The 27,226-nt window shown below is 41.0% G+C and overlaps 1 protein-coding gene across 2 annotated transcripts in view; it reads right to left on the bottom strand.

The window, feature by feature from the left end:
* KIT (KIT proto-oncogene, receptor tyrosine kinase) overlaps positions 1-27,226 on the bottom strand; it is a 45,334-nt gene that overhangs the window by 16,149 nt on the left and 1,959 nt on the right. The window contains exons 1-5 of one of the 2 annotated variants that reach the window (XM_069977629.1): positions 26,330-26,482; positions 5,821-6,105; positions 4,959-5,237; positions 3,940-4,073; positions 664-823 (exon numbers count right to left, since the gene is read on the bottom strand). In XM_069977629.1, the coding sequence (XP_069833730.1) occupies positions 664-823; positions 3,940-4,073; positions 4,959-5,237; positions 5,821-6,105; positions 26,330-26,414 (943 nt within the window). In that variant the 5' untranslated portion in view covers positions 26,415-26,482. Of the gene's footprint in view, positions 1-663; positions 824-3,939; positions 4,074-4,958; positions 5,238-5,820; positions 6,106-26,329; positions 26,483-27,226 lie in introns of those variants that run through there. The other variant, XM_069977630.1, reaches the window with a different exon arrangement.

Here is a 27,226-nt window from a genome sequence, read left to right as displayed (position 1 = left end):
GAAAATAGCAAGTGGTCTCCTGGTATCTTAATGCAGATCTTTGCATTGGTCTTCGCATAAAAAGCAAAAATAAAACAAACAGGACACATTAAAGTACTGCTTAAATATAGGAATGTAGGTCAGCAAACCACATACATTTCAGCAGTGATAGATTTATGTACATAGACAAAAAAAAAAGACCAGTCTGCTACTGTCATGAATAGAAAAAAAAATATCATGATCTCTACATATCAAAAACTTCTATGAAGAGGTAGCACGGCCATCTTTTTATTAAAATTTCCATTAAGAACACAATGGCCAGGAATTGATGAACAGAGATCTCCTAACCCACGTTGTCTCCATAAGGGATGGTCCTAGAAGTGGGACCCACATGTATTGGGCACTGAATGGGAATAACGCTAACTTGCTACTGCAAACCTAGACTTGAGCAAAAGTGCTAAGACAGGTTGTTTGCTGGGATACACTACTCAAAGACCTAGCTGTAATTGTCAGACACTGTATCCATAGCAACCAGGCTTTCCTAACTCAAGGCCAGACTGCTGATGCCCTTCAGCTTGGTAGCTGTCACACCATATTAGTCGCACTTTTAGTCTCTGTTAATAAAATACTCTTAACAATACAGTTAAACTTTATTTTTAGCTGTGATGCTAAGCTGCCACTTACCAAGAACATCTAATATGAACGTGGCATTCTCAGTGCCAACACTGTTCCTTGCTTGACAGGTGTATATTCCAGAATCATTAAGCTGAACTGCACGGCTGCTTAGCGTGTTGTTCCGTTCAAACACTGTATCGGATAGGTACTTGCTCTTTGTAGTGGTTGTCTGTAAAAAAAAATTACTAAATAAATGAGATATTAGCCCAATTTCATTTAATTACCACTCTTCCATGTCAAGGAATCCAAAGTTACGACCTGTCAACCTGTCTATTTTAGGGGAGAGTAATGGCATATGAATGGATAAAATAACAATTCAAATGGTGAGCGCTGGGATGCTCTATTCTGGTGACGTCCCTGATTGGAAATTCACCTTTCCAGCTTCATTAAAATATGCTAATGGCAGAACAGCGGCTGACTATATCTCTATGTGCGACAAAAGAAACATAATGAAATGACAGATAGGAAGCGGAGGATGATGTGCAGGGACTACAAGAAGAGAGGAAGGAAGGAAGGGGGGCTCGGAGATTCCACAAAAACAGCTTTATTTCTTTTTGTCATGTCAATGGAAAAGAATGCTAAGAATTGGTGAGGATGGTGGGAGGTAATGGTGGAGCTTGTGTACACTATAAAGCCATTATGACAAATGATGTCTCTCTATGTATATTACACTTTGTAAAGCTTGCTTGCTTTTTTGCTACTTGCAAGAGACCACAGGGAAGCTGCCCCCTAGCCTTGTTTTCACACATCCACCATGTTTACACTGAGCTCCTACACAAACAATACACTGACATCACAAACGGGAGACAACTTCCCGTATAGTCCAGCCTATGGTTCAAAAATAAATCCAGTCACCTGTGTTTATCAGACATTTTTAGCTGTTTACTGGAAATGTATTAAAGGCTTCTTTAAGGGTATGTTCACTTGTAGCATATAGGCTGTGGATTTCAAGCAAGGAAATTTGAATTTTTCTTTCAATCATAAAACCCAGTATGAAATCCTCAGCTTCAAATCCATAGCATTAAGAGCAGCTTATATGCACAGAAACTGTTTATACACTGTGGATTAACAGTATAGCGCAAGTAGTGAAACAACTATAAGTATCTCCTAAACTACCCTTAAGAAGTCTTGGAAAGCTGGGGGACGTCCATACAATATCAGTAGGAGAGACAGCAGCTCAAGAATCTATATTTTTCTTGTTACTTTTTTGCATTTCAAGGTAAATTTTTCTAAAAAAAAAAAAGGGTTTTATTGCTGTGCATATGTAGGGCTGGTTTGTCACAAAATGTCATTGTAGACAGCTGACAGCATACGTGAGCTCTGAACATCAACCGTGACACTAAAACCCTGAGACATCGGTGACCCTCCCACTGTATTTGCACACAATGCGGTGATGACCCTAGGGCAGAATAAATTAGGTGAAGAGTGATAGTCTGCCAGGACAATGGAATGGAGATCTCACAGAATATTCAATTGTACAACCTTTCATGAACACTGTTGCTACGATGCTGTAAACGGAGACGTCCATAGCAACAAGTATATGGGTAGCATGCTTACTTGTTTTTCTTGAAATGCCCAGGGCTAAGCGGCTATAAGAACTTCTCAGACAAGCTGGATAAATGCAGAGAAGGGAGTATCAATGCTTCAGAGTGGACATAACACCTACAGCCAGTGCAGCTGTTATAGGACCTTGGGCAAGGAGCCGCTACCTGTATGTTTAGTCGCCTATATTCGGTGTCACTTGTGTCTACCATAAATTTAGGCTCTTGTCTTAAAGAGTTGTCCCACTACTAAGACTTCTCTACCAACAGTGTATGATCACTGGATGTCCAGCTGGGAATTCTTGAGAATGAGGTCCTCAATCTCTTATTGGAATCCAGCAGTAGTCATACTATTCTTTAAGGGAGTTGTCGGAGATAGCCGAGACGTGTACTACATTTAAACCTTCTAATGTGAATACACCATTCCGACAGGAGACTCAGGACCCTGTTCCTGGAGACGGGGTCCATGCGTTCTTTTAGAGGAAGGGATCTTGCATGTTGAATTTCAAAGCCCTATGGTTCTGTTTCTAATGGCAATAAGCTAGGCCACAACCACACAATGTCTTTTCTTGATGGCTTGGCAGCCGTTTCTTTGGACAGACAACATCTTGTTGCTAAACTTTGCTGTTTTATGCAAATTAGGGCCATCATTTGCATAAAACTGCCACATTTTGTTGTCTAAAAAAAAACGCATACCAAACGGCCAAAAAAAAAAGATATTGTGTGGTCGTGGCCCTAGCATGTGTATGTTTAGTGTGCAATCTCATAAACACACGGAAAAAAAGTGGGAATGCTTATTACTCCAGGCTATTGTATCCATTTTCATCAAATGCACTAAAACAATTGTGTCAGTGTTAGTTATTCAATTGCATTACACTCCTATATAGTATGGCATAGTAATAAAAGCCATAAAACTAAAGAAAATAAATTCTCCTGTTCACACTGCTTTATATTTGTACTTCAAGGCTTTCTATGAATACATGAGAGAAATGTTGGCTGGACCTGTCAACTTCAGTGGGATCGACTGACAATTTAAAGTGCATGAGGTTCAAGAAAGATCAAGTGCATTGAATTTCAACATGCTCGAGAGGTGTGGGGCAGCAGCTTATTCTCACTGAAAAATGATGGTGGATTCTGGAGCAATATGTCACAACAGGATTTAGAATTATAAAAAAATAAAAAAGAAGAAAAGAAAAATCTCTTTTTTTTCCCATGAGCATCAGAAGGGCATATAAGGTATTGCATATGTCCCCCGAGAAGGAGGAGATCCTACTCTCTTCCAGGAAAATTGTGCAGCTTTGTGAAATGTGTACAGACATTCATTTGCGGACAATCCCACCTTCCTCTGACATGTATGCTCGGAGTGGCTGGCTCTAAACAGACTTTTCAGAAAGACACTCCAGGGCGCCTGCCACTAGATCTACAGACTTGTGTTTATAGTGCACTGAGAATTCGAGACACCCACCAGCTGTCATCACAGAGCAATCCTTCCCTTCATTAAAGGAGCCTTTCAAATCACAAAAGCTTTTATGTGGCCAAAACAGCAAATTAATACGTAAGCGGCACAACCACGTTTTAATAATTCAGCATTGTTTGCAGGCCATTATTCAGAGATGTGTTTTCATTTTGCAAATACAGCATGGCATGTTGTTGAAAGGCAAAGTGATTGATATCTTGTGGGAAATGTCACATTCACCTCCCATATGATTTACCCTAGACATTAGGAAGCAAAGCCTCTGCTTACCATGGTTGGTGCATCTATCCAGTTGACCTCCACAGTGTTAACATCCCTCACCACACAGGTCACCTCGAATGGTTCCCCTGCCTTCACAACCAACCTGGATTTTGTTAGCGAGACCAAAGGTTTTCTTTTTTGAACTAAAGAAGAAAAATGATGCATGTAAGCTAAAAAATATTCTGTTGTCTTTCACGTTTTTCATACAATAACCCATTTCTGATATTTTATATAAATTGATTGCGTCTCATATCAGGAAAGCATACAAATAAGGTATTGATATGGTGAAATCTAAATGACCTCTTGAAGTGGCCACACACAGAAGTAACCTAGAGCACATTTTTTGATTTTCGACCATTAGCGTCAATCTTTGTTATCCAGTATCTGTGCCTAGAAAGAGACCTTTATCATTATATAATTATTAGGGATGGGAGAGAGTACACTATACTCTAGGGAAGAATCTAAGATCATTAGTAGCTGGGGTCACGTGTTAATGGATACGATGGTGCTACAGCTGAAGCACAGCATCATGACTTCATTCCCTCAATTATAAGCTCAGTCATTTTGCAGGCGGCTAGGGAGAGACTTTTAGGAGGACATTACCTTACAAATGTCATATCATTCTTAAGACAGCTCAGCTTTGCTATATGGGATTGCATGATATAGAAATTGGTCTGATGTTTTACACCGCAAACTCTAACAATTTTTTTTATATATTACACAAATGTAAATATAAAATACATACAGTTTTTGCTAATATTATTTATTACAAGTTTAGGACTACAAATCTTGTATTAGTTACTATACTGTGTATTTTATTAGCTCGGGATAAATTACACTGCTTAATATCATGCATCTAAAACTAATCCATTTGTGATACATCAACAGCTTCTTTAATAGGATTGAAAGTCAAACCCACAATGCACTGCACTGGAAAACAAGCTTAAGTAAAGACCATAAAGTAAAAAAAAGCAAATCTAGACACAAAGACAGCAAAATGAGATTGGGTATCAATGTATCTAACTCACCTGGAGTCACCACCAGTCTAAACTGTTGGGTCCTGACAACTCCATCCTGATTCACAGAACACATATAGCAACCCATGAAATTTGTCTGTACGTTTTTTAAAGCAATGCCGTTCTCGATATCACTTTCATAGACAAAACCTTTGGGCAGGGGTGATTTATCGCATTTTTTAATAGAATAATCTGTAACATTTGAATCAGAGAGAAAGCAGAGGCCAGAAATGTCTCCACCTTCTTTCGAGTCATAATATCCTGGAATGTCAAGGAATGGGTTGCTTGGATCTGAAAAGAAAAAAAAGACACTGTTTTGTAAATCTTGTTTTTTGATAAATCAGTAAAGTAGCTACAGTATGTACAGAAAATATTCTATAAGCAAATTTAGAGGACATGGAGGCCACACAGATGTTGTCATGGTCATATTCAAACATACAATCCTAGGGGGTTATTTATTAAACCTCCGCCCAAGGCGTACGCCAGGGAGAAGGTGCAGATTCGCCACTTCTCCCTGGCTTACGCCTGCTGTATGCCCCGCTTGCCCGATGGACGGGCAGAGGGAGCTTGGGGGGCCAAGAAAAGGCAGGGAGAAGGTGTGGTCTCCTCCCATGCCTCATCATGATTTAGGCCTGCTCGCAGGTGTACATCATGGTCCAAATCTACCAATCTACATCTAATCCTGCCGGGGAAAAGGGGTCGGGGCCTAATATAAGACCGGCGTACGCCCCCTAGTGTCCATTTGGGGATCTTAATGTAAGATTTGTACCTCACACAAATGCTTGGACCAATTTCATAGAAATGCAGATATTTCAAGTATATTTCTTGGAGGCTAAAAGAAATCACAGCACTTTGCAGAAGAAGATGAACTTACCTTTAACAAAGAGATAGAAGGACTGCTCATCTGAAAAAGCGGCCCCTTTATTGACACAAATATATTTTCCAGTATGTCGGCGTTCTGTTCTCGAGATTAGGAGGGCGACTCCACCTTCTATCAGTTGCTGTTGTGAATTTAAAACAGGTCTCGGCTTCTTGCCATTTCCAAGCTTTTGGTGAAACCATACCAATGGGGCAGAATCTGTACAGGAAACCCTGAATGTGTTTCCTGCTTTCACAAGTTGCCTCCTTCCAGAAACAGATATAGTGGGAGATGAATGTGCTGCAGAACAAAAAAAGATATTTAAATGACCAAATGTTGCTACGAACATAAAATAAGATTTTACGGAGGGCATGATGAGTAATTTATATGATACATTAATAACAGAGCAAAAGTAACATGATGTAGAAAACTGATAAAACTATGTGCTATTTATTTATCACAAACAGATATGTCAATGGGATCAATGAAATAATTTTAAACAAATATCTTTTTGTCTCATTTTTTTTTTTTTTTTAATGACAACTATTTAAGCATATTCATTTGCCATCACAAATGCAAAACTTATTGTGTAACATGTTAGCCCTACAATGAAGTGCATTCCACTTTTCAGCTTCAGCTATCTGTCTTTGCTCTGAATAAATGTCCAAATAATTGCTTGATGCAAACTCCTAAGGCCATGTTCACACAAGGTAGGTTATGTAATAATCACGGCCGTTGTTGCAACGGCTGTGATTGGTACGGAACCTACATTGTGCTGCAGGCCGAGGGAATCCCGGACGGAGTGTATACACATAGTATACACTCCAGACGGGATCCCTAGCGGCGCCGTAGAAAACTGACATGTCTGTTTTCTGCGGCCGCATTTTCATTGAATAACGGCCGCAGAAAACCCTGTCAGTGCACACAATGGAGCAGCGTGCAGAGTTCAGAACTCAGTGGCATAGTGTGCAGTGGGGAGTTTAGAACTCAGCGGCGCTAGAGATCATTCGGCTGGTACTGGAGTACCGGCCGGGATGATCTTTTCTGAGACCGGCCGGGTCACGGAACGGCTGGTCTCGTACTACGTGTGAACATAGTTGTACATAGCTGTACATTTCCAGTATGGGCATTTAAAGGGGAACTATCAGCAAGTTAGACAAATCTAACCTGCTAATGGCCCCTTATAGCACACGGGACACTGAGGAGGAATGTATTCTTACCTTGTCTTACCTTCCTTCTCGGCCCCGGTTCCAGACTGTTAGTCGGGGTAAACTCCACTCCGGAGCACCACTAGGGGCACTGTCGCTTCATGCCTGCCCCCTCCTTTGATTAGCATTAGAAGGGGTGGGCTGGATGACAAGGCTATGCTCCTAACATTGCTTCAGAGTGGACAGGTGCTGAGGAAGAAGGTAAGGAAAATACATTCCTCCTCAGCGTGCCTGACGCTAGAGGGGGCTATCAGCAGGTTAGATTAGATTCTAACCTGCTGATAGTTCCCCTTTAAAGTATGCCTTGGCCTACTCCTATAGAATCTGTAGAAATCATCAGTAGGATGGAGACCTTAACTGGTAATTTACAGAGATGTTTTGTTATAATGGAAAATATTATACAGGTCAAATGCATCCCTGTTTATATTGGGGGCTTCTCTTTCAACCGTGGGTTTGTAACAAAAATGGGTAAGACTGATGGTGCTAAGAAATCAATCCACGCTAAAGCCAAAATGAACCCCCATGTATTACCAAAGGTGCAAGAGAGATGAACACAATCATACCCTCTTCGTTGAGAAAAGCTGATGGTCGTTTTAAATTACAAGGTCTTTCTTTATACCATTTCATAGCTTATTGGAATTTAAGAGATACAATAGTCATAAAAGATGTCCCCGAGAATAAATAACCAGACTGCATTTACCTATACCTGTTAATAATACTTTTTCACTATTTAATGCCAATTATGTTAAAAATATTCCCACAAATGTTTTCACTCATATAACAAAAGTTTTTATAGTCCTTTACTATAGGCTCACTTGTTTCCTTTATCGCCACATGCAAACACAGATATCTATAACATCACAGAAACTAAGGCCGAAGACAGATTTATAGGTCTCTACCTTCAACCACCAGGAAACTACCGTCTAGCATCTGTATGACTCTTCCTGTGGTATACATGCCAAGCTCTAATACTGTAGTTGAGTGGTTCAATGAAAAACCCCACAGTTAAATTCAATAAACTTAAGAAATCACAATGTTTCGCCACTGCCCTAAGTGTCCTTGGAGTTGGTTCACATCTTATTGACAATGCCCACATTTATATAAAGGAATTACATAAAATCATGAATATGCTACTCACATGTGAAACAGGATAAAGAATGTAAAATCATGCGTACCAGCTCTCCATGCAAGGATAAAGAATTAGTTTCATAGAAAAAAGGAGATTTCACAGAAAATCGGACCTCTAGACACAAGCGCAAATCATGCATGCTCGAGTCCGATCATTCGGCATTTGATTACCAGTGGCTGAAGAAGCTGTATGCAGCCCTGGGGAGTTCAGTGAAGAGGGCCATACACCCCATCACTAATGTATGTCCCTCTGTTCACATTAAATACCTGTCTGCCGAATGAGCAATCTCAAAACTCACATATATGAGCAATGCGTTGTCAATGAGGAGAGGAAAGAACGCTGCTATGGGATTTTGCTACTAGCGGCAGATCTCTTGAGAACAAAAGGATAAAAAAGCTGAAATCTAACATGCTTGATCCCTTTTCCCCAGACATCTGCTGCGTGGAGTTGGGAGGCCCTCATGCTCATTAAAGGGGTTATCCAGCTAAAATCTTTTTCTTTCAAATCAACTGATTTAAGAAAAATATATAGATTTGTAATTTACTTCTATTTAAAAACTTTTCCCATACTTATCGGCTGATGTATGTCCTGCAAGAAATGTTATTTTCTTTTCAGTCTGACACAGTGCTCTCTGCTGACATCTCTGTCCCAGACAGGAACTGTCCAGAGCAGGAGTGATTTTCTATGAGGATTTGCTACTGCTCTGGAAAGTTCCTGTCTCAGACAGAGATGTCAGCAGAGAGCACTGTGTCAGACTGAAAAGAAAACAACATTTCCTGCAGGGCATAAAGCAGCTGATAAGTACTGGAAGAAAAATAGAAGCAAATTACAAATCTATTTTTGTTGATTTGAAAGAAAAAGATTTTCACTGGAAAACCCCTTTAAATAGTGAGCCAGTCCTGCTAAAAGTTGTGCTGATGATGATTTTCTAACATGTATGGCCAGCTTAAGACAATCATTATCTCTCTAATATCACCTCTGTTTTCTATGATGTTTTATCTCCAAGGCTGCAGAAGTTGTGAGATAAGCACCTTTTACAAACAGTACTTCATACTATCACAGACAAACAGCCATCGACCAGTCTCCACAGTGCCACAGACTTTGCATTGAGTGGCAGGTGACACAGCTGACGCCGCTCCATTCCAGCTCCTCCCAGCGCACTCTTGTGGCTAGAGGAAAATGGGGAACCTCTTTCTAACAAAATTCAAGGAGTTGGACAGCCACCGATATAGTACTTAATTTAGGGATGGTCCGAACCTGCCGAGGTTCGGGTTAGTACAAACCCGGACTCTCGGCAATGATTCCCGCTGTCTTAAACCTCCGTGCAGAGGGTGGATACAGCGGGAAGACCGCTACTTATCACATATATGCTGGAAAGGTGACAAATACTTCTGGCTGGAATACCCTTGAAGATCTGGTTAGCTTTTTGTATTGCCCATGTTTATAGCTAATAGCTAGAGGGCTAATTCTGTATCTGACAGTGACTTCCAGAACAACTTTTTTATGTGCATTTGAGAATTAAAGTATTTTTAACTTTCATCCTCTTACAAATTAACCAACCTAAATGACTTCCGCATTTAACTTCCATGAAATTCCACAATACACTAATTATATAGTATAACATAAATTGAAGCATATGTTGAAATACAGTGGCAATAAAGATTTGTACTTATTTTTCACTACCCTAAACAGTTGATCTGTCTCTATCTTGATCACCTAAAGGTTGTTAAATGTAGGCCCAGTACTAAAAATAATCATATCTTATCAATAAAACACAGTTCCCACGAGTTAGCTCATTCAGTGATTTATTAACCTTACATAGTGACTCCCCATATTACATTGCATTGTAAATACTTATACTGAAAGCAATGAAGAATGAAGCTGTACAGATGATTAAAGTCAGAACACATGTACAGTATATATTAATATAGTGGCCACAGTGTCTCTGTCTTTGTATGTACTGCAGCAAAAACTCCAAGGGGGAGATTTATCAAACATGGTGTAAAGTGAAACTGGCCCAGTTGCCCCTAGCAACCAATCAGATTCCACCTTTCATTTTCCAAAGAGTCTGTGAGTAATGAAAGGTGGAATCTGATTGGTTGCTAGGGGCACCTGAGCCAGTTTCACTTTACACCATGTTTGATAAATCTCCCCCAAAACCTTACAGTAGGTTCTGTGATGGGTATAACATAATTTGTTCTGCTTTCCATACAAGTTCATGACTCTGTGTATCTGTATATATAAGGAATATAGGCTCACCCATTCCCCAGCATGCAAAAACATCACTGCTGGCCACTTGTTACGTTTACTATGATTACGCTCATTCAGGATTTCCACACTGCATTCACAATGCACTCAGAGAACCTGGAGAGACCTGAAAAGCCCAATCTGTTGGTCTGGCCCGCTGCCCACTCCTCAAACAGACAAACAATAGAATAAGGGGGTGGCAGCCAACGAGTAAAAGATGTTACTAAAATGACAACAGGAAAAGTATTTGCCTTTTTAAATTAATATACGTTCAGTTCCGGGACATTATAATAACACCAGGCGTCTGAGGCGCTCAATTAAGACTGTAAAAGCAAACAAGTTAATGTAGTGTGGTCTGCCCATGTAGCAGACATGTCCCAAACACTATATTGAGGCCAGGAACTATAAATATAAAAACTTAAAAAGGACACTCACAAAACTTAGGGCCCTATTCCACTGGACGATTATCGTTTTATGCTATCGTTAAATCGTTAAAATGATAATCGTTCGTTTGAATAGCAGTTAACGATTAACGACCAAACATGAAATCGTTGATAGTTTAATAAGACCTGGACCTATTTTTATCGTTTTGTTCGGTCATTCGCAGTAGTGACAAACGCAATAGCGATGACAAGAAGACTGCAAGAACGAGAATAAGTAACGATTATCGTTCCATGTAAATGGGTGAACGATTTCAGGTCTTTCGTAATAGCAGTCATTTGGATTATGCGAACGATAATTGTCCTGTGGAATAGGGCCCACATCTTAAAGAGGACCTGTTGCCTCCCCGGCCTGCCTGTTATAGTAAAACCTAGTAAATGCCCCAGGAGAGAACAATTCTGGAACATCTTTTCTTATAAGCAACTTGGTGTTATCAGTTGGGGAGTGGGGTCTGAAAGTGACAGTTTTGATAAGATAGTCTCAGATGTGTTTGGACCCCCCCCCCCCCCATTGATAACACCCAATTGGATATTTACTTAAACATTTCTAATACTAATAATAGAGGAACGGCACTACACAGAGCTATATAAAAAGATAGAGAGGCTATTAGTCCTATTGAAGGCTAGCACATGGCCTGGAATGGAAGTTAAAAAGAAAAAAAAGCACAGTGTTTAAATATTGCCTAGACTGCCATGTGGCAAAGTAAAAAAAAAAAATTATACTAAACAATAACCTTGAAATTATATATATATATATATATATATATATATATATATATACACAGTATATATATATTCTTAACGGCCCATGAATAATATTATAAAAACACACAAATAAAAAATTGTGAATAAATAATGACTTTTACGAACTGTAAAATTTGTCATAATTGAAAAAGTCACATCCACGACAGGTGCTATAATCCGGCAATAAATTCCCAGCCCTGCACAGTGCACCTCTTGCTATTTAATATTATGTAATTCTATCCCAAGCGACAAACCCTTCAATTTCACATCAAAAATGAGTGTTCTCAAATAGAATGAGCTGCTCACACATGTGGGAAACTACTTATTGTGCTTTTTTCTTCTTTTTTGTAATTCGAAGTGGGAGGTAAGATCATGCCTTCAGATAGTCTAAAACACATGCACTTTAAACTGGGTCCCCTTTTGGACATATGAATAACCAGATTTCTATTATAGTAGTTACGGTAGTGGTCTAAACACATTTTTATGACAACAAAAGTAGACTAATGCGACAGTACATGACCATGAGCAGCGCTCACATTTTTTATCTTTTATTGATTTAAATTGAGGATGTCTACAAGCTGACATTTTTCTATTGATGATTGGTATTAGTACCAGCCTTGCCCTGAAAATGGTAATGGACATATACAATATATGGATATATACTATACGTATTGAGCATATTGGTCCCCCAGTGAGTGTCCGTCTACTGATAATGTACTAAATTGGGTATATATTTCAACAGATTAAATGTCACATTGAAATCAACATGGACCTTTATATTTATGCTGGATTTGGAGGACCACCCTTTCAGTGTACAGTGGAGTGCAGCCCATTTACATTCCCGCCTGAATAGGCAATGTCCTGCTAGAATTGTATTGAACAGCACTGTGATTCCACCAGATTGTCATGCTACCACCTCCACTATTGATTAGTATTGTTGGAGGCTGAAATCCCTAAGAACATCAATAGGAAAGTAAAATGTATAGTTGACAGATGATGACAGATAAAGCTACATGGCAGGTCACATTTGACTGATAATGTACAATCATGTAAGGGCTGGTGGTAGAGCCCTCTCTCTATTCACACCCTGCTTGGATGTGGCAGCCAGGGATGGGGGTCACAGGTACGTCAGCATACCTTTTTCTTTTTAATTTTGCTGTATGGTTCTGAGAACTGAAGTTTTGTAAGCCTTACCTAGATCATATATTTGTGTAGACTCCCTGATGGTAATGTCATTTAAGAATACTAGTCAGCCTGAAATGGCTGATAACAGAAATAATAGATTCACAGACACTCTTTGTTTTATTTGTTATTAGGAATTAGGAAGAAGGAGGTCCTTCTCTTACATGAGGACAATATACCTCACATTTCTTATTCTAACAAAATGTTTATATCCAAATCTAGTCATAGTCTTGTGACTCTGTGCCATTTCTTCAGTATATATAGGAGACACGTTTGTAAGCCATCATGTGAAAACCACGCATTAAGAATGAGCAAACAGCAGGCGTCTATGACTTTGTGTTTATTTGAAGAACTTGGAACACTAGTAGGAATGAGACCTTCAATGTAAAACCCTTCACACTGTGGGTTATCATGTTCCGTGTGCTCACCTACTCTGGAATAAAGCTCTTAAAGTGACTGTACCACCAGGCCCAGGCTGAAGCACTAGAGGCGGGCCGACCCACCCTTAGTGGGAAGAAACCCCAGCCCCTCGATGACTTGACTCCATTAGAATCAATGGAACCCTATCATAGAGGGGCTAGAGTTTCCTCCCACTAAGGGTGGGTCGGCCCGCCTCCAGTGCTTCAGTCTGGGCCTGTGGTCCAGTCACTTTAAGTCTACGTACAGTATATGAACATAGCACTGTATGTAAAACATAGTGTTTTTTCTTTTTTTTTTTTCTTTTTCAAATCAACTAGTTTCAGAAAGTTATTTAGATTTGTAATTTACTTATATTTAAAAGCATCCAGTACTTCAAGTACTTATCAGCTGCTGTATGTCCTGCAGGAAGTGGTGTATTTTTTCAGTCTGACATGGTGCTCTCTGCTGCCATCTCTGTCTGTGGCAGGAATTTCTAACAGATATAAGGTCCATATTAGAGATGAGCGAACCTCGAGCATGCTCGAGTCGATCCGAACCTTCGGCATTTGATTAGCAGTGGCTGCGGAAGTTGGATAAAGCCCTAAGGCTATGTGGAAATCATGGATATAGCCATTGGCTGTATCCATGTTTTCCAGACAACCTTAGAGCTTTATCAAAGTTCAGCAGCCCCAGCTAATCAAATACCGAACGTTCGGGTTTGGATCGACTCGAACCCGAACCCGGTTCGCTCATCTCTAGTCCATATCTATCTATCTATCTCTCAAAAGTGGTCTAATTCTGACTTTGATGAGGCTAGCAGACTATCTAATGCCAACTCTCCCAATAGATTATATCAGAGGAAAGAAAGGTTTGGGCATGATGGATTTGAAGTGCCCAACTCTTGGACTTCATAGACCTTTCAAATGTAAGTTGGAATAAAGAAGCAAGCATGTGGAAGGGTGTATAACTGCAGCATCAGGCTATGTTCACACCACGTAAGTTCCGTGCAAATCACGGCCGTAGTTACAACGGTAGTGATTCCCACGGAACTTACGTAGTGCTGCCTTCTGAGGGAATCCTGGCTGGAGTGTATACACATAGGGGGAGATTTATTAAACATGGTGTAAAGTAAAACTGGCTCAGTTGCCCCTAGCAACCAATCAGATTCCACCTTTCATTCCTCACAGACTCTTTAGAAAATGAAAGGTGGAATCTGATTGGTTGCTAGGGGCAACTAAGCCAGTTTGACTTTACACCATGTTTGATAAATCTCCCCCATAGTATACACTCCGGCTGGGATCCCTAGCGGCACCGTACAAAACTGACATGTCAGTGCACACTATGGAGTGAGCGGCTCGATCCGCATGCTCCATAGTGTGCTATGGGGAGTTCTGATGCAGGCACACACGGATGCGCCCGCATCAGAACTCTGAGGCGCTAAAGATAATGCGGAATGATCTTTTCTGAGAGAGGCCATTCTCTTAAAGGACAACTCCGGCGGGACCCCCCCCCCCCCCCCCAAAAAAAAAAAAACACAGACACACACAGACACCATACTCACCATCCCTCCGGTGACGATCGCCACTCCATTCGCCCGCCGTCCGCCTCACCGTCACCTGTGTCCGCCGTCCAGCGATGTCTCTTGCTTCCGGGTCCATGAGAGAGAAAAGGCTGCCAGTGCGCTTGCGCATCGGCAGCCTTTTCATTGGCTGGAGCGCATCACATGGCTTTCAGCAAGCTCAGCCAATCAGGGCTGAGCAAGCTGGAAGCCATGTGATGCGCTCCAGCCAATGAAAAGGCTGCTGGTGCGCATGTGCACCAGCAGCCTTTTCTCTCCCATTCACTCTCAATGAAGACGCCGAAGAGGAAGAAGACCCGGACCGCCCCCCAGCTCTGACGTCACCCGTCACCAGATGCCGCCCGGGAGAAGAGGACCGTGTCGACCGTAATAGGTAATGTATACATTCTGTAACTTCCGGGGTGGGGGGTCGGAAGTCGGAAAGTGGGGGAAGGGGGCCAGACCGGGTATTTAACCACATTACAAAGTTATATAACTTTGTAATGTGTGTTAAATAAGCCAAAAAAAAATTTCGCCGGAGTTGTCCTCAGTCTGCAACTAAGAAAATAGATATGACTGCATAGCAGCTATATTGTATATAGCAGCTATAGGCACAAAACAGCAGATAAGTTTCTTTAGATGCATGGCGGCATTAAAAATAAGTCTGCAAAAGATGCCAAGCCCCTTTAAATGGAGCACTGGAAGTTTGAAGTATTTTTACATAGCGTTAAACAGCAAATAATAGCATAACTGTTTACTTAAAGCTGAAACAAGATCACAAGTTTTCTTGCAGCAAATATTTAAATGGTAATGGTAATGGGGGCCAGTGAAGATGCCTTTTGTTCCTGTGTGACTGCCTCTTTCATAAACCTTTATAAAGAATTCCATTTCAATCGATTTATACGATGTGTAGAAAGCTCCACGCATCATGGCCATTTAAACAAGCTCTGGTCTGTCCACCTCTAAGATTATTCTCTGTGCGTGATAATCCACTAGCTCTGCTCAATATGTTTGTGTCATGGGATGGCGGTAAAGAACACTGTATGGCTCAGAGTGGGGACATGACATATTTTCAACTATTTTTAGACAACTGTCATTTTATATACTAGTTTTGCTGTAAAATACAACAAGGCTTCAGGTTTTGTATTTTACGGGTAAAGCACCTTTCCAAGGGGGGTGATCCGTAAAGGAAGATTTAGCTTTGTTGGGTTTTAGCATACCGAAAAATGTCTTATTTTTACATTTTACAGGCAGCAGACCCTGACTGTTTAGTCGGCCGCACCCTCCAACTGTTTATTTTCTTACAATCTGTCTGAAATTCTTCCTAATCATTCACAAGAGACAAAGATGCCCTTACAAAAAGAAAGAAAGTTACAAAAACAATATATATAGGTACTATATTATATCAAAATGAAACTCCAGACATTAATCAGATTCCCTACTGTGTAATTGTAGTGAGTGCTGTTATTTAGCCAGTTGCTGTGCAACAACACTGCAGGCTACTGCAGGTGACATTACTGGCTCTCCAAGATCTGCTGAAGACTAGTGTTGTTACCTACTATACAGGGGCGGTTACTGATCACCTGCTACATTCTATAAGGGATGATGGCCAATGGCCCTAAAAGAAGACTTACGGCCTCTTGTCCTCCATGTAGAGTCACTGTTCTACAGATTCTCCTTTTTTCTGGCTTTCTATTCATCAGCAATCAATGATGATTGCTTCCATACTCTATGTGCTAATAAGGGCCTACTCTGTCAACTGGGAGGATGCACTTCCTGCGGAGAACTGAGAAGTGGTGGCTGCCCAGTTGACAGTCTAGGCCCCATTGATACCAAAACTAGCAGCAATGATTGTGAATGAGTGGCAGCCCCAAGCCACAAAGCATGATGAATGTGGAGCGTTTTTCTTTACAGTTATTAAAGATACAGAAGCATGGCTTACTAGCACCATAATAGTCAGGTTTTAGGCATTTTTATATACATTGGTGAAAAAGAGTGAAAAGAATGATAAAATGTGCAGAAAATGTTCTTAGTGCTATACAAGTTTCTGTAAACTAACATTTCTTTATCTTAATAATGTTAAGCCATTACTACCACTTACTGATATCATTAGGCTACATATCGCCAATGAAAGGATAACAATTGAAATGACTTTTGTCCGTTTCCTAAAACTATGGTGAGTAACGATGGTATAATCCAACGTTTCTTATGATTAAACAAAATGAAAGACATTTCCCTGCTAATGTGGACATGTACTACTTTAGTCGCGAGGGGAGGACCGCTCATCAAGGATGTTATGAGGCTTTGTTTCCTGTTGTCTTTTTCATAATATAAACTTGGGGGAAATGACTCAAATTCCTGAAATCTGCCATGTGGGCAAATGGAAAAATGCAAGGTGTAAAAACTAATGATATAAATGTGCCAGCTGTGGCTTGTGGGGAACACTGGGTTTCAGCAGACATCTCTAATGCTTACAGTAAAAGAAACCATTGTCTCTGACATTCCACCTTTTACAAGATGTTTTTAAGAAAGTTTTCCCATCTTTTATTCTAAACATGAATTTAAGAAGTCCAAGGCCGTGGTTTTAGCACTACAACTTTCTAATACTTCAGAGGGCTGAGATTGATCTTGTGGTTGTACCTCGCACCCTCTAGTTGTTCAGCACTTATAAGGCCTGACTCCATCTTCCCGACCACATTGTATCTTCATAATTTAGGTCTATGATGAAGTACTCCTAATATTTAAAATTTTCAAAAATAAGCATTTAGATTAGTATTGGAGGGCTACATTGGTCAAACTAAGAACACTTTCTAAGGAGCTTTTGAAATTCTCACATGTCAAAGGTTTTGATTAGTCGGGGTCTGTATGTTCAAAACCTCACCGATGGCTAGATAGAGCCAGGCTCAGCTGAGTGCTTCAGGCTCCAACTACTTCTATAGAGTCCATCTCCTTAGCCAAGTTCTTCTCCCCGCTTGTTCTAGCGATTCGTGGAGATCTGAATACCAGATCATGTTTTCTGAAACCATGTCAGTTTCTTTTTCTTATGATAGTAACACTTCAAAAAGCTTCTCCAAAGTGTAACAGCTATTATCTATCTACAGGATAGTTGATATCTGGCCAATGGGTGGTGATCCAACCTTTAAGACCCCACCGATAAGCCAGCTTGGGATAACCTTTTAACCACAGATATTTGTAGAGATTATTCTGTGGGTCCAACTCACAACTGTTTTATTGCAAGCAGATCTAGGAGGTTGACTTCAGGCCACACAGATTTGGTAAACATCTAGGACAGACCAGCCTATGAGCATGCATGCCAATTCATATGGCAAACGCCAGACTTGCCAAGTCTAACCTTGTTGGCCATCTAATAAGGTACAAATATAACTATAACTTTACATTACTCGGTAAACTAGACAACAAATTGCCAACAAAGGGAAGGAAAAGAGCACAATACTATTGCTAAATGAATTTATTTACAACATTTTTAACTTGACCAGTCCTACAAGTATAACTATGTTCTTTTAAGCATTGCAGAACAACATTAATGGAACATATTCCTAATCATAGTGTTCCAAAACCTGTTGCTCGCTAGCTGTCACAAAACTACAACTCCCATCATGCCCTGACAGTTTTGGAACAGCTGGAGAGCCACAGGTTGGGTACACTGGTCTACTGCCTTGAAATATGAAATAATGTGTCCATCTCCTTTTAAAGCCAAATAGCCTTTGGCATTACTCAATCCTGGAACATGGACAGGGTAGACGTAAATAGATATGGTCAGGGTAGACATTACTGATAACGCGAGGATTTCAAGGACCAATTAACATTTACTGTCCACTTAACTCTCTCTTCATTGCAAAGCAAGACGCTTAGTGGTTTCAGGCCGAGGCCGGCTCCCCTGAAGTCATATTATGCCATTAAACCAGTGCTCAATTATACCCATAATAGCATCCAGGAGGCACCGTGTAGAAGGAGCTGGTGGCGTAAAAATAAAACTGCATCGCCTTTATGACCAAAGGTAATCATTCTTACGCTTAATGAGGGTCATGATTCTGGAAATACAGGCAAAGTAAAAGCAACCATTTACACTGCACATGATTGCAAGTGCGCTGGAAATCAAGCCTCTTGTCTCACATGCTGTCAAAACACTGTCATAAATATATACCTGTTGTGTTCAGCGGAAACCGAAATCATGTAATCAAGGTCTATACAGAAATTATAGGGATATGTGAATAAACATTTCCTGCTTTGGATGGGCATGCGAGGTAAAAGCGAAGACAACTGGGCCTTGTACAATGCCACTTGTAATGATACCTGGCACACCTGACTGATAGCAAGGATTATCCACTACAGAATGGTTACAATGGAACAAATGGAGAAGCTGTTAAAAGATGGTATAAAATTGCATTCATTGGATCATTATTCTGAATGGAACTAGGTTCTATCTATAGAAAAGCATAGCGAACAGCAATGCATTGCACAGCCAATGAAGTGGCTGGAAATGTTTGCGTTTTGTTAGACACTCGTGTTCTGAATGCAACAATAGCTGTAATAAAGTTTTCTTCTGTAATAGGGTGAAACCAGCATGCATATCTTGATTTTTAAAGGGGTTATCCTGTATTAGAAAAAAAACATTATTTCAAAACAGTGCCACACCTGTCCTCAGGTTGTGTGGGATATTACAACTTGGCTCCTTAATGGAATTGAGCTGCAACACACAAATTGAGGACAAGAGTGGTGCTATTTTAGAAGAAAAGTATATTTTTTTTAATCTTTGATAACCCCTGGTTTACAGGCAAATGGTATAAGGGGCAGCATCATACTGTACCTATAGCAGAAATGAAGAGTCAGTGCAGTTTGTTTGTATACTATGCCGTCTGCTACATGCATGGAGATGAAAATGATGATGTACATGAAGGTACAGAGCAGTGAATATCCTATTAGATTCTTCACAAAAATACTAAGAGGCTGAGAATGAGAAGGGGGTGACTAGGTGTACTATCCTTTTAAGAAAGCATGCTTTTTTAGATTTGCTATATTTAATAGGCTATCTGTTGTTTATTAAAGGAGAAGTCCGGAAATTGCTAAAAGCCGGCAGCCTGCAGGGGGAGGGTGTAAATTGATGACAAGTAAGCACTTACCTCTCCTCATGCCCACAGTGAGCGGCGGGACCCGCGGCGGAAGTCATTTTCCCCCGTGTCGTAATAAAATGCCTGTCCCGGCTGCTGCACTGGCCACTTAGCCAATCAGTGACTGGAGCAGGGTCCCGTCCCAGTCAATGACTGGCAGAGCGGCCAGTCCATCTCCCGGGTCCTGAAGTGGAAACCCCCGGAGATCCCAAAGCCCTGTGGCGGGCCGTGGCCACTTCCGCCATTCACTGCGGGCAGGAGGAGAGGTAAGTGCCTACTTATGAATTTCTCCCCTCCCCCTGCAGGCTGACGGCTTTTAGCAATCGCTGGACTTTTTATTAAAATTTTTCTAAACTATTCTAATAAAATAAACTATGTTTAGTCCCTCAGAACCAGAAGGTGATCTACTTGTTGCTTGAGTTGCAGTTTCTTTGTGTTGGTGAAACAACCACTGGTCTTTTTGCTCTGCATCTACAGTATTCTGAAGAGCTAAAGCCAAATGAAAACAATCCAGCCTGCAACATCTACTAAGAGAAGCAAAGGGGGTCTGTGGACTTTCTAAAGAACAAATGAAACCAATACGGTGTTTACCAATTTCTATTCCTTGCTGAAAGCCGCTGCGGCTACTAGAGGGGGGTGCTAGTCAGAGCAACCTGTTGCATACATTCACCATGCTTACCTGGCCTAGATAACAAGGAGCTGTGTAAACCAGACAGCTATTTAAACACACACTCCTTACCCAGACTCTTGTGAGGAAAGATTTGCTGAATGCTGAAGATTTCCACAAGAGTAAATATTTCAACTAAAATATGTTCTACTCCTAAACAAACAGAATTTTTGCTCACACCACTTACTGGGTTAACTTTTTTGCAATGATTTTAGGCCCTTTTCCCATCTGCTGGAGGCTCTCTTAGGAACCTTTATATAGTTTTCATCAGAACAGTGCAGTTCTATATTGTCTGCACCAAAACGGATACAATATATACGCCGTTAGACTCAGTTGTATTGGGTGTCAGTCATATGATGAATCAAACACTGCTGTCATTCTTGTAGTCCTACTACTATGCACAACAGAAGAGAACAAAACAGGTGTGAACATAGCCAAAAAGTCTGCTACTTTGTAGTATTCATTATACAAGATTTTACAACTGCAAATAAAAGGTATATTGCATATAGGAAATGTCTTTTCACATTGGATAACTTTACTTTAAACCTGTCCAAGCCTTAATCTGATGTGGCAATGTGATATACCCGACTACTAAACCGGTAGTTTGTGATCTCCAGCTGCAGTGAAGGCAGGGATGCTGGTAGTTGTAGTTTCATTTCATTTTATTAGACCACACTTGGCTCCATGTCAACTGTTCCCTTTGTAGTTGAGTCATTGCAGAAGTGTCATGTGGTTTCTGTATACATCTACTAGCACATGAAAACCCTCTGGGGTCTAAATAACAATAATTTTCATGAGTGTACTAGAGGAGCGCTACTTGAATGGGTACAAGGTATGTAGATTTTAGGTCTAGACAATGATCAGAGATGGCTTGTAAATACCTATCCATATTTGCTTTCTGGAAGATTGTAACATGTAAACATGCATTCCCCTTTGAAGCTTCTATTAGCAGACCCTCTGTGAGAGCTTTAACCTGTATTTTATGCCTTTACTAACCCTAGCCCTATAATAAAAATGGAAAATGTTTAAATAAAGACGTTATGTCGGCCTATTCATGTGTATTGTGCTGACCAGCTCTGCAGATGTGCATTGTTAGTGAATTTACAGAACATAAACATGACAATTTACTCCTTTGATGTCAATACTTCAGGAAACAATAAGGACATTGCTGAGAATGATGGATGTAATGTAAGAAACATATAGTGATTTACAGCACAGGTCCATTGTATCTGGCCTGCAAAAATCGTGACTCAACTGTTAAAAAAAACAAACACATGCCTGCTCAGTTGACCTGAGTGTACTTGTGTGTGGGGAGATCGAAGACATACAGCCAGCTTAAAGGGCTTTTCAATCTTTAAATATATTCCCTACCTCTGCTTTAGCCAAAACTAATATAGAATGATCAGATAGAACATTAAAATCAGACAGAATAAGTGAATAAGGGCCTTTATACATTGGGTGATTATAGGTCGAATAGGCTGATACCGCCCTGTGTAATAGACCCAGTGATCAGCTGATAAAGGGGCAAACACTCATTCTTTGTCTGATCACATTGTTTTAGCTTAAAAAACAATGTTAAAAAAAAACACTGTTCACCAACCACACATTTATCCATGTAGCAGGGGAAGTGCAGCCAATGAACGATGAAATGATCCATCCATTGTACATGTGAAAAGGCTCTTTATGTGAACACCGTCTCAATCAGCACATCTAAGAGAACAGGTCTAAAGGCCCTATTACACGAAGTGATTATCGGCTGTATTCAGCCAATTATTGCCTGTTACAGCCGATAATTGCTTTGTGTAATAGAAATGTTAAAGGACAACGATCAGCTAACGTGCACAAAGTCGGCTGATTGTTGTCCTTCAACATGATGAAAGACCAATGATACAGAGAGCAACCATCTGTTGCCATCGGTCCGTGTAATAGGAGCGGCAACAGCAGACCGCCACTATCTTGTATGGGCTGTCCTCACTCTTACTGGTGCGTGTAATAGCACCAGTAGCGAGCGGGGAACGAGGAGAAAGCTAGCACTGTCGGCGCTCGCTTGCTCCTCTGAATCGGCCCTGACTTTAGAGTATGTTCACACTACCCAATAGGCGAAGAATTTTAAGTGGAATCCTCACCGCGGATTCCGCTTAAAATTCTGCCTCTACCATTGATTCAATGGGATTTGTCAAGAGCAATCTGTAATCCGCCCATAAAATTGATATGTCAATGCTTGAGATATGCCTGAGAAATACCATTAAATCAATGGGACAGGCAGAACTTCAAGAGGAATCCGCGACACGGATTCCACTTGAAATTCCTTGCCTATTCCATAGTGTGAACATACCATAATGTTTCCTACACTTGATGTCCGCAAAACCCTCTGCTAGTAGTAGATTTGGCCATCCGTATAAAGTGCATGGAGTCTCCACTGACAAATGATGTTGGTTTGAATAAACCATCATCAGAGCAGTCTGGCTTCGGCTTAACCCTCCCCAGTTATTGAGGATGTATAAGCACCTTAAAAAGACGGGTATCCCAAGGCACCTGTCATGGCCTGGCGTTCACAGTATGTATGTATGTATGTATGTATGTTTGTTACCAACCAAAAGTGATCCAAGGAAGGACAACCAGTGAAACAACAACATGCTCAGTAGTTAGAAATATGGGGAATAAAGGCTAGCCTGTATTATACAATCTACCATAGCATAAATTGCTGAAATAATTATTGCTGGCTATGATAAAAAAAGTGTCAGAACACAGACAACATTGAGGCTGTGTATGGGGCTGCATATCCCTGTAGCACACAGCATTAGCATACAAGAAAAACTGCTGTAGAGCTATACAGAATATTCATCACCCCAATGAGAACTTTCACTATTATCTTCTAGTGCGTCCTTACTGGGTGCGATTGGTGGACCTTACATCTGGGGTCCCTACATATCCCTCAGTAAAGCGTGCAAAGTGTGTGTCATAACTATTTCTTATTATAATACTTAAACATAATTTTGATATAATGTAGCAATGTATGGATACATATCCCTGCAAACCTCTGCCAAGTACATTATTAGTAGACACATCCCAGCAGGTTTCTCCATTCAGCGCAAAAACGGATTCCGTACAGAAACTGCTGCTCCAAGGACAAGCAGAAAGCCGGTTTCTATATAAAATCACACCATGGGGTAAATAGCGTAATCCCTGTGCTACTATTCAGTGCTGCTTCCCAAATTACCTACATGTATTCTTTACAGGCCACTTAATCCAGAAAACCTCAAGTGATCACTAACATTGAATGCACCAAAGAAAACGGATGAAATGCACCAATAATGTTATGATAAGAGCCCATGGTAAGCCTGGTATCACTTGTTCATCTGCTGCTATAGAAACTTCTTAGTAAAGAAGTTGTATGTTTTGATAGAAAGTCTTTTGTGGAAGGTCACCGAGCAGGAAGGGGTAATTGATGTTGTTGTCCCAGTCTCTTGTGTCAGTGTGGTCACCGTAACAACATAAGGAAGGTAGTCATTTTCTAGCACCTAATACATGTCTAAGGTTTCATTACGTTTTCATTCACTTCCAAGGCAACCGTAAAACAGACACTAAATGACCAATGGACCAGCTGTGGCGAAATTCCAGGACTTGCATAATAATGCAGTCAGGTAAAAACTTATACCTGAATTACCTGAACTTTCAAGCCTCAGCAGCCCTCTATGGATGAAGTGGTGTCACCATGTCAAGTGACATGAGCTGAGCGCAGCTGATCAATGAATAATGGAGGACAGGAGATTGCTCATTCATTGAGTTTAGACTGAGTGTGTTCAGATGGCCTGTACCCAGGGTATACAGGATTTTGCTGGCACACAATGGAAGGTCGTTGTAAGATGCAAATGACTGGTGAGCAGGTTTAGATGTCTTCAGCAGGATATGGGTAATGATGGCACTTGCAAACTACCCACAAAAAGCAATTTGCCCCCTGGCACCATGAGTAAGTACTATGAGGTTGGGTTTATACAAAACTGTAACTATGTTCCCATAGCTCAGACACAAATATAGCACTATGATGGGAACCATATTAAAGAAGGCATTGTCAGTATAAGAACAAAATCTTCCGATTCCGAATAAAATTATAGCAACAACTATGACTAACAGAGACCTCAGCAGATTACCAGCACCAGCATTACTCTATGGTCTCTGCATTTTACACAGGAAAAAACAAAGGTCACAATCTGCCAAATCTCTAACCATAAATGTAAAGGCTTTTACTTGAACTTTTGCACACACCATTCTCTTTAGGAAACCCCAAAAAATTTACCTATCACTTATGGCAGGGGTAGGGAACCTTGGCTCTTCAGCTGTTGCAAAACTACAACTCCCATCATGCCTGGACAGCCAAAGCTAAAGCTTTAGCTGTCCAGGCATGATGGGAGTTGTAGTTTTGTAACAGCTGAAGAGCCAAGGTTTCCTACCCCTGACTTATAGGCTATGTTCACACATAGTATTTCCATCAGTCTTTTTTTTTTCAACCAAAACAAGGAGTGGTATGTGAAAACACAGAAGCTGTGCAAATCTTTCTGTTATAACTTTGCCTTGTCAGTTCCACTCCTGGTTTTGGTTGAAAAAAGACTGATCAAAAGACTGACTGAAATACTATGTGTAAACTTAGCCATATAGTAGAAAATACTGCATTTGTATTTCCATGTGTGTTTTTTCCCAGCATAATAGTAAGGTAAGGCCTGGTTCACACTAGCCGTATGGCTTCTTTTGACAGTCAACCATATTTATAGTCAAAAACGTGGTATTGCCCTCTTTATATTCAACAGTAACCCAACCTCAGGGACCCCCACTGATCATAAAAATGAAGGGTCTACAGTGCTGTGTCCCCTCTTCCTCCACATCAGAGTACCAAGCCACACGGCTGTGCAAGCAACTTCAGCTGACCCCATTCACTTAGCTGGGGGTTGCTTTACACTGAGAAACAGTGGGGAAGGAGATGCATTCTCACAATCAGTGGGGGTCCCAGCAATCACAAAGCAATGGGGTAGGAATACTCCTCTGATGGATTTCAGTATTTCCAACCACAAGAATAATCTTGCAGACTTCACTATTTTTTGTTGTCAAAAATACCAAGTTGATAGAAACACAAAGAGCACACCTGAATGTAAGTGTGAACATAACTTTAAATAATACCATAAAAGTATTGACCAATAAAGCTAAACAATAATTAATCAATATCCATCCGATAGGAAGGATTTCCTCTGGTTGGAAGGAATGGTCTAGAATCAATCCATCTATGACATCTTGAGAGCCTCTCCAGCAATGTCACCACCATCAGTAGCACTTATAACACTTTCATACAACTACAATGTCACTAAAAAGTCTCTGTATAGACTAAAAGTGTCCAACATCAATTCACTACTCAATCCTAAAAAGCTGCATCTTCAAACCCCCAAAGTCTGCTGCTGTGGGACTACAAGTGCCAGCAGAGTGTGCAATCCTCCAGGATACAGCAGGCAGTCTGGTAGCAGGGGGACGTTAATAATTACATGCAGGCACAACAAGCAGCCTAGATAAGGTGATCAATACAGCAGGAGGTTAACCCTGTGCCTGCCAGGAGGATGAGCCACCAGAGCTGTCCAGCACACAGCTCATGCATCAGTGGCAGCTCTGGGGTCTCAGGGGTTAATAAAGTTTGCAGAGCGTTCTAGGAGCAGAGAATATCAGACACAGTTGTAAGGTCCCTTCCTGTCTCCTACACCAGACACAGTGCGATCTCCAGAGCATGAAGATGCCCGCATGTGACCTGACCCCGAGCAGGACAAGGTGATCCCGGGCTGACCTGTGTGAGAGGTGACCAGCAGCAGCAGCAGCAGCAGCAGTACATCCCTGGCCATGGTGAGTGCCCAGCAGGGAGGCTGCCCCATGGCACTGACTCCTCCGGCGGCTTCTAGCTTTCTCCGCAAGCAGCACTTACTACAAGTGACCTCCTCACCAGGAGCTGCGAGCAAGGTAGTAAGTGCGATCCCACAGGCCCCGCCCCTTCTCCCGGCCCCGCCCACCGCTGGGATCCCGGAGTGCTGTATACTTCTTATCCCCGGCTAGCTGTATACACTGCACATGGGGCTGGCCAATGGACACAACTCTTGTATTCATCACTGTATAGATTATCTATACAGTAAAATAGAGACATTCAGATGCATAGGAAATCCCCATTATTTTTTATTCTAAGGGCCATGCTGTGTGACCTTGCAGATTAATGAAACAACTACTACTCCATGCAGTACAGCACCAGAGCTGCTGGAAGACAGGGAAACAACAGAAAACTACACTGGCATCTTATACATAACTTCCTTCATATATAAGCTTTGGCTGCACCATGTCCACATTGCAAATTACAAAGCCATATTAACTGCAAGAATTATAGGAGTCCTACTGAGATTTTATGGGGGGTCTCCCCATGTGGACCCCAATATAAGCTAGGCCAAGCAAGACTTGGGATTCACATGGACGCCATTCATCTGAATGTCATTCTTGCAAAAAAAAAAAAAAAAAAGTGTCAGAAATGCATGGTTGCAGCTTTCCTATGGGGACACCATCAGCTTGCTGGTTAAGGCTAAGGCTCCAAGGCCATTTTTGTGGCATGACACAGAGTTCTGCAATATGACTGCGATATAGCACGACAGCAAAAGTCACAAACAATCCATCCTTGCGTGCTTGCGACTTGCTTGCGACTTAC

The sequence above is a fragment of the Dendropsophus ebraccatus genome, chromosome 7, assembly GCF_027789765.1.
Source record: "Dendropsophus ebraccatus isolate aDenEbr1 chromosome 7, aDenEbr1.pat, whole genome shotgun sequence".
In the NCBI taxonomy this organism is placed as follows: domain Eukaryota; kingdom Metazoa; phylum Chordata; class Amphibia; order Anura; family Hylidae; genus Dendropsophus; species Dendropsophus ebraccatus.
The sequence above is the reverse complement of the archived record's forward strand: the minus strand, read 5'-3'. Positions and strand labels throughout refer to the sequence as shown.